This window comes from Erythranthe guttata, chromosome 13, assembly GCF_056151865.1.
Source record: "Erythranthe guttata isolate IM_541 chromosome 13, IM_541, whole genome shotgun sequence".
Classification (NCBI taxonomy): domain Eukaryota; kingdom Viridiplantae; phylum Streptophyta; class Magnoliopsida; order Lamiales; family Phrymaceae; genus Erythranthe; species Erythranthe guttata.
Genome location: NC_142545.1, coordinates 2,780,470 through 2,788,967, shown reverse-complemented (window position 1 = coordinate 2,788,967; position 8,498 = coordinate 2,780,470). Strand labels below are relative to the sequence as shown.

The 8,498-nt window shown below is 36.4% G+C and overlaps 1 protein-coding gene across 1 annotated transcript; it reads left to right on the top strand.

Annotated features, from left to right (window-relative positions):
- Window positions 1-543: 543 nt before the first annotated feature.
- LOC105972057 (DNA-directed RNA polymerase II subunit RPB2) lies at window positions 544-8,431 on the top strand. The gene is made up of 25 exons (XM_012996990.2): window positions 544-1,004; window positions 1,737-1,958; window positions 2,063-2,353; window positions 2,467-2,664; window positions 2,736-2,887; window positions 2,974-3,094; window positions 3,183-3,227; window positions 3,320-3,457; window positions 3,558-3,630; window positions 3,718-3,794; window positions 3,900-4,007; window positions 4,097-4,213; window positions 4,333-4,488; window positions 4,578-4,682; window positions 4,764-4,889; window positions 4,988-5,065; window positions 5,177-5,272; window positions 5,375-5,490; window positions 5,594-5,663; window positions 5,743-5,796; window positions 5,876-6,019; window positions 6,292-6,591; window positions 7,141-7,563; window positions 7,646-7,807; window positions 8,173-8,431. The coding sequence occupies exons 1-24, from the start codon at window positions 708-710 to the stop codon at window positions 7,763-7,765; spliced, it is 3,627 nt and encodes a 1,208-aa protein (XP_012852444.2). The 5' UTR covers window positions 544-707; the 3' UTR covers window positions 7,766-7,807; window positions 8,173-8,431.
- The last annotated feature ends 67 nt before the right edge of the window (window positions 8,432-8,498 follow it).

The following is an 8,498-nucleotide window of genomic DNA, read 5'->3' as shown; positions in this document are numbered from 1 at the left end:
AATAATAATAATAATAATAATAATAATAATAATAATAATAATAATAATAATAATAATAATAATAATAATAATAATAATAATAATAATAATAATAATAATAATAATAATAATAATAATAATAATAATAATAATAATAATAATAATAATAATAATAATAATAATAATAATAATAATAATAATAATAATAATAATAATAATAATAATAATAATAATAATAATAATAATAATAATTCAATGGACCACTATACAAAATGCATGATTCATAGTCCAACGTAACCCAAAATGTAGCATGATCCTAATTTCATGTTGCCAATCTGATAAACCCACGCGCCTCCGCGTTCAATTCAAACCCATTCAAACAAATCCAGACCAGTATTCCCTTCATTTCAGCATTATTCAATCCTGTTTGCTAGCAAGTGATTGTCCAGTCTTCACGTTCGTCACGTTTCGACTGCGGGGGCGTGTTAGAGAATATTATATTATAGAACTCTCCTAATATTAGGATTCTAGTATGATTCGGTTACCTATATTAGTTAGGATTTAGTTTCTATTCTATCTTTCTCTCCTTCTCCTATTCTATTCTTCCTATACTGTTACGATCTTAAACCCCACTCTAAAAAAAAAAAAATCCCAAAACAAAAAGCAAAATTGAAAATCAACGTCGGCACAAAAAAAAAAAAAAAACTTTTCTTCATTCTTTGATTTCAATGTACGGCGGTGGATATCAATACCCAGACCCGTACCCGGATCCGAGCAACATCGGGGCGGCATTTGTGGAGGGGGAGGGTGACGACGACGGCGAAGAACCGGAGGATATATCGCAGGAGGATGCATGGACTGTGATAAGCTCGTATTTCGAGGAGAAGGGTTTGGTTCGGCAGCAATTGGATTCGTTTGATGAGTTCATACAGAACACGATGCAGGAGATTGTCGACGAGTCCTCCAACATCGAGATCCGACCCGAGTCCCAGCACAACCCGGGTCGGAGCTCCGATTTTGTTGAGGTGGTACCCCCGCCCTCGTCTCACCTCTCCGTCTTATATTTTATGTTTATAAACGATAAATACTATTATTTTTGGATTGCGGGTTTCGAATTCAGTTTTCCATCTACAGCAGAACCTCGATAAATTAACAACCTCGCTTAAGTAATAGTTTCTTCTGATCCCCACTGAATTATAAGTTCGATAATTTAATATTTTCGCTAAATTAATAGGATTTTGCTAATCACCGACACTATTAATTTATAGAGTTTTAACTGTACTGTGATCAAATTTAGTTGATTCCCGAGTTAAGAAACACATTTGATAAACTCGAGATGAGTCTTGAATTAACTGTCAATTTCTAATTTCATGAGTATATAGCCTTGTGGCTGAGTGGTACCATTTCCATACTTGAATGATGAATGTGGTTATAATGTAATTACTCAAAAAAAAAAAAAAAACACAAGACGTGTTCGGAACATATTTTAAAAAACGGATGTAGGACTCTTTTGGCAATAGAATTGAAAAACAATTTGCATTTTTACGATAGAACAGTGTCCAAATTAATGCTTATATCATGATGAAGATATTCATCTTATTCTATTTCTCAGTGGCTACAGTTTTGCTAGCTGCCGTTCGACGTCGAGTAATTTATTGCATCTTTAGAGTGATTCGTTGGATATTTGGAACAATGTATTGAACAAACAGTTTAGTTTCAATCACTTAGCTCTAAATTTAGCTTGTCCTGTTTTTCAGACAGTATACAGAATCAGCTTCGGGCAGATATACCTTAGTAAACCGATGATGACTGAATCGGATGGAGAGACCAACACATTGTATCCAAAAGCTGCACGGCTAAGGAACTTAACCTATTCGTCACCATTGTACGTCGATGTCACAAAGCGAGTCGTAAAGAAAGGATACGACCACGAAGAAGTCATAGAGACACAAGAATTCACCAAAGTCTTCATCGGAAAGGTAATTCCGCTCGGGTAGTGTGACGGCCCCCTCTTGAATTGGGGATATATATGATATCTTGCTTATATATGTGTGTGCTTGTTGTTGTTGTTTGTTATTTTTAGGTTCCGATAATGCTTCGTTCGAGCTATTGTAGTTTGTACCATCTCTCCGAGAAAGACTTAATGGAGATGGGGGAGTGCCCTTATGATCAGGGTGGATACTTTATAATAAACGGGAGTGAGAAAGTTCTTATTGCTCAGGAGAAAATGAGCACTAATCACGTCTATGTGTTTAAGAAGCGTCAACCTAACAAATATGCTTACGTGGCCGAAGTTAGGTCCATAGCCGAGTCGCAGAACAAGGCACCTAGTGGCATGTTCGTTAGGATGCTTTCTAGACCTGGCGCAAAAGGGGTAACTCAAATTCGAATCTCGTTTCCAATTTTCTTTTACTTTATAACTTCATTGGCCGAGTTACGATTTTATGAAAATAGTTGCAATGAAATTTGATGTTATTGGATATGCAGGGGACCTCGGGACAGTACATTCGAGCTACACTTCCGTACATTAGGACCGAAATTCCTATAATTATCGTTTTTCGCGCATTAGGATTTGTGGCGGATAAATATATATTAGAACATATCTGCTATGATTTTAACGATACGAAAATGATGGAGTTGTTGAGGCCTTCGTTGGAAGAGGCCTTTGTGATACAAAATCAACAGGTATTGGTTTTATATTTATTATTTTCACGTCCCGTTTTATTGGAATCTTGAAGTACGGTTTCTCGTTATAGGTTGCACTTGACTACATTGGAAAGAGAGGATCTACAGTTGGTGTTACGAGAGAAAAAAGAATTAAGTACGCGAAAGAAATCCTACAAAGAGAGATGCTTCCGCATGTCGGTACTGATGAGTATTGTGAAACCAAGAAAGCCTATTATTTCGGGTTAGTTTTTTCGGCGATCTGGTAATATACATTGTATATTTTATCTCAGCTGCAATGAATAAAAAAAAAATAGTTTCGTGTGGCAGATACGTAATAAACAGGCTATTACTGTGCGCACTTGGACGAAGACCAGAGGACGATCGAGATCACTACGCAAATAAGAGGCTCGATCTTGCTGGTCCATTGTTGGCGGGTTTATTTCGCATGGTCTGATATTTTAAATAATTCACATAATATTTTGATAGATTGAAGGAAATTCGTGTCGTAAAAATTCGCGTTTTTGTTTCTGGTGCAGTTGTTCAGAAAATTAACCAGGGATGTCAGATCATATGTTCAAAGGGTATTTTTTTTTTTTTTTTTCAGATTATTGCTTTTGAAATTTGAGGCTAACAATAGTTTAACAAACACAAAATTCTCTCGTAAATGAGCCAGGGCGTCGATAGTGGCAAGGAAGTAAATTTGCAATTTGCTATTAAGGCAAAAACAATCACAAGTGGACTCAAGTATTCTCTTGCCACTGGAAACTGGGGACAAGCAAATGCAGCTGGAACTCGAGCTGGAGTTTCTCAGGTCAAAAATTTTGTTATTATTTTTTTTTTTCGGGTGTAATTTCATCAGTTTCTTCTTTTTTAGGCAATTTATTTAGGTAATAATGTTTCGTTTTAACCAGGTGCTCAATCGTTTGACGTATGCGTCAACACTCTCTCATTTGAGGAGATTAAACTCGCCTATCGGCCGTGAGGGTGAGCCTGTTTTAAAGACTTTCATTGTCGTCGTCCATCTTTCTATATTTTTCAGTTTCTTTAAAAATACTTTTTCTTATCGAATAGGTAAATTGGCTAAACCGAGGCAGTTGCACAATTCACACTGGGGTATGATGTGTCCTGCAGAAACACCCGAAGGACAAGTAATAATACTATTACATCATCAAAAAAAAAAAAATTCGAGTGCTTGCGTCGACTATTACCTGCGTTTATGCTTTCGATTTTTTAACACTATTAACAAATATCAGGCATGTGGATTGGTCAAGAACCTTGCGCTTATGGTGTACATAACAGTCGGATCAGCAGCAAACCCGATTTTGGAGTTTTTAGACGAGTGGAGTACGGAGAATTTCGAGGTGGAAATTTTTTTTAGATCAGTAGCATTATTATAATTCTTTACATTATTGAATCTTCAAATAAATCTTATTAATTCTTTCTTTTAAAGGAAATATCACCAGCTGTGATTCCTCACGCTACGAAAATATTCGTCAATGGTAACTGGATTGGCATTCATCGCGATCCAGAGCTATTGGTTAGAACACTCAGACAGCTAAGAAGACAGGTCTTTATTTATAATTTTTTTCGTTTCAGTACTATGATTCATTGGATTCTTACATCTATATTTTCTTTTTATTACCATATATCAGCAAAATAGAAAAAATTGAGGGCGTTTTTTTACAGGTTGATGTGAACACAGAAGTTGGAATTATTCGTGATATACATCTGAGAGAGCTTCGACTATATACAGACTACGGTCGTTGCAGTCGCCCCTTATTCATTGTCGAAAAACAAGAGTTGCTTATAAAGAAGAGGGATATTCTTGCCCTGCAGCAAAGAGTATTTCGTTTCACGATTAAAATCAAAATTTTCAATAAGCTTTTTACTGCTTTATGCAATTATTTTGATCAATGCTAGTTCCCGTGCAGGAATCGGCCGAGGAATACGGTTGGCATGATCTTGTAAGAAAAGGATTTATCGAATACGTTGACACAGAAGAAGAGGAGACCACAATGATTTCGATGTCGATAAACGTAAATATACGTATACATGTAAAATCAAGATAAACAAAAGTTGATGTTTGTTTTGTTTTACTTAACGAGTTATTCTTTTAGGATCTTGTGAATTCAAGGCGAAACCCGGATGATGCTTATTCCGAAACATACACGCACTGTGAAATCCATCCGTCGCTGATACTGGGTGTTTGTGCTTCAATCATACCATTTCCCGACCACAACCAGGTTCGCTTTCGTTCGTTTTAATTTCTGTTTATTTTACTTAAATAAATAAAACAGAATACGATAAATATATGTTTTTTTCCTTTATTATCGTGATGCAGTCCCCACGTAACACTTATCAGTCAGCGATGGGGAAGCAAGCAATGGGAATATACGTGACTAATTACCAACTACGTATGGTGAGCAGTTTCAAACTTCGTTCTTCGTTCATTATGTTTGATAAGATTATCCATGTCGGATAACTTAATCAATCTTCCTCCGGATTGTACCTTATTATTTCGTCAAAACAGGACACCCTAGCCTATGTACTTTACTATCCTCAGAAGCCTCTTGTCACTACTCGTGCTATGGAGCATTTGCATTTCAGACAACTTCCAGCTGGCATTGTAAGGACTGCGTTTGATAAATTTCTTTCGTCCATATTAATTTTATATTTTTGTTATTTTCGTAAAATGAAGATATATAATAATCATCCCGTCCTTTACAAGAATGCCATTGTATCCATTACTTGCTACTCGGGATATAATCAAGAAGATTCTGTAATCATGAACCAATCTTCAATCGACCGTGGATTCTTTCGGTCTTTGTTCTTCCGTTCATATCGGTAATTTACTAATATATTGGCCATTCATGTTTTACAGATAATATCCACTAATGCATATTCTACAAACTTTCACACTTATTCCATTTTCTCGTGTTTGTCGTAGGGACGAGGAGAAAAAGATGGGAACACTAGTTAAAGAGGATTTCGGGTGTCCTAATCGAGACACAACCCTGGTTAGTTCATTTTCAAATTCCATTAAAATCAACTTTGATGTCACAAGAGAGAGTTTTACAACTGAAATGGTGTTCTTAGGGAATGCGGCATGGATGTTACGACAAACTAGACGATGATGGCTTTGCTCCTCCTGTGAGTATGAGGGGCATTTTTGTAATTTAGCCTTAACTCGGGGGTGTTTGTAATTTACCGTTATATATGCTTGTATCAGGGGACAAGAGTCTCCGGTGATGACGTCATCATAGGGAAGACAAAACCGATTTCTCAGGAAGATGCTCAAGGAAAATCCGCAAGATTCACAAACAAGGACCATAGTACTAGTTTACGTCACAGCGAAAGTGGGATCGTCGATCAGGTATGTTACACGTGAATCACATGTCCTACATTATTGCACGATATATAGTAGAACCTCGATAAATCAATACTCAATAAGTTAATAACCTCGCTTAAATAATAGTTTCTTCTGGTCCCGACTTGGTAAAAACCAACTAAATTATTATTCGATAATATAATATATTCGCTAAATTAATAGAATTTTGCTAGTCCCGACTGTATTAATTTATAGAGTTTTAACTGTGTGTAACATTAATAGTTGACATAAGATATTGGTCATCTTAAATATTTTAGGTACTTTTGACAACAAATGCGGATGGACTGAGGTTTGTCAAGATTCGAATGCGGTCGGTTCGGATACCTCAAATAGGAGACAAATTTAGCAGCAGACACGGGCAAAAGGGAACGATAGGAATGACGTACACACAGGAAGATATGCCGTGGAGTATCGAAGGCATTACACCTGACATAATAGTCAACCCGCACGCTATTCCTTCTCGCATGACGATTGGTCAGCTTATTGAATGCATTATGGGGAAGGTGGCTGCTCACATGGGCAAGGAAGGAGATGCTACACCTTTTACCGATGTTACTGTGAGTAAATGTATTTCTTACGCTTAAAAATTGTACGGTAAATTACAATCAACCCCTGAGATACGGCTCAATAGAAAAAAAAAAAAAAAACTCGTCTTATTTGCATAAAAACAAATATACGTTGTTTGTCTCTAATTTCGACTCGGAACTTTGTTTACATGGTACATAAAACCTTCTATTATATTTTTTTTTTCTTCTGAAAATGTAGTATTTCAACATCTCTCTATTTTTCTATAAGGGGAATTTAAATATTTCTCGATATTTCGTTAAGGTTTGTTACCGTGTTAGTTTGAGGTAAAATGTAATTTTGAAAAGAAGATGGGATTTTATAAGTTAGACACACTCCCCGGGTTATTTATAATTTAGATTTTCTATGTTTACCTTTTTTTACATTGATATGTATGATGTAACTTAGTCATTTTACAATTTGTGTTAGGATTTTTTGAAGGACCGTTATTTAGCCGCGTAAATATATTCATCAAATCGAAATATTTACGTTTTCCTCGTAATTTAGCATTACCTTGATGGTTTTTTTTTTTTTGTCCTCAGGTGGACAGCATTAGCAAAGCTCTGCACAAATGTGGTTACCAAATGCGAGGATTCGAGACGATGTACAACGGCCACACGGGCCGTCAGCTGACAGCCATGATATTCCTTGGCCCCACTTATTACCAACGGCTAAAGCACATGGTTGACGACAAGATCCACTCGAGGGGCCGAGGCCCGGTTCAGATCCTGACCCGACAACCCGCGGAAGGAAGATCCAGAGACGGTGGTTTGAGATTCGGAGAAATGGAGCGCGATTGCATGATAGCTCATGGAGCCGCGCATTTCTTGAAAGAGAGGTTGTTCGACCAGAGCGACGCTTACAGGATTCACGCGTGCGAGAATTGCGGTATTATCGCCATTGCCAATCTGAAGAAGCTTAGCTTCGAATGTAGGAGCTGCAAGAATAAAACAGACATTGTTCAGGTTCGGAGATTTGAATCGTTTCAAAAGTGAACTTTTTTTGTTTTGATTCGTCTCATTTTTTCGGTGTAAATTGTGTGAACAGATATACATTCCTTACGCATGCAAGCTTCTGATACAAGAACTCATGTCGATGGCGATTTCGCCGAGGCTGCTCACAAAGGGTTTGGAAACATCCAAGGATCAGAAAAAGAAAGGTGGATAATTTCCAGCTGCCTCCATGGATTAGGCAATGGATAATAAATAGGTATGGTTTTTTTTTTTTCTTTTTAGCTTAAATAACACAATTTTTTTGGCTTTCGTTTCTCTTAAAATAACTTGCTTTAAGCTGTTATTTTACAAGTACTAATAGACTTGCTTTTTCAATTTAAGTTGATTTTCCAGCGTACTTGCAAATTAAACACACCCAACTTCTAGAAATAAACACTTCAAACCAACTTAATTCACAATCACTAGCTTCTGCTTTTAACCAATGGGTTCTCTGGATTTTACAGACCTTCCGTGATCATTTCTATTCTTCTATCTTATCTTTAGTTTGGGCTGCCTGTTTTACCCGTGTTATTTTTGATAGATTTTATTTTTCATCTGTTGATATTTTTAACTATTTTTCAGGTTTGTAGCATTTCGCCTGAATTTTTTTTATGTACTCATCAATTTTTGATCTATAGACAGGTTGGGGGTCCATCACAACATTCACCCCCTCCACCTTCATCGAGTGTCGTTCTTCTGCTTTTAAATAAGCTTTTGCAAATACGAACAACAATAAAAGGTGGGAAAAATACATTTTTCATCCATCAAATTTGTACAAATTTCACATTCGGTCCCCCATATATGTTCAAAAAAAATATATTTGCCCCTTCATATTCAAAAATTCAACACTTTTAATTATTTCCATCAATTTTCCGTTATTACTAACAGAATAAAGTGTGTGCCTATCA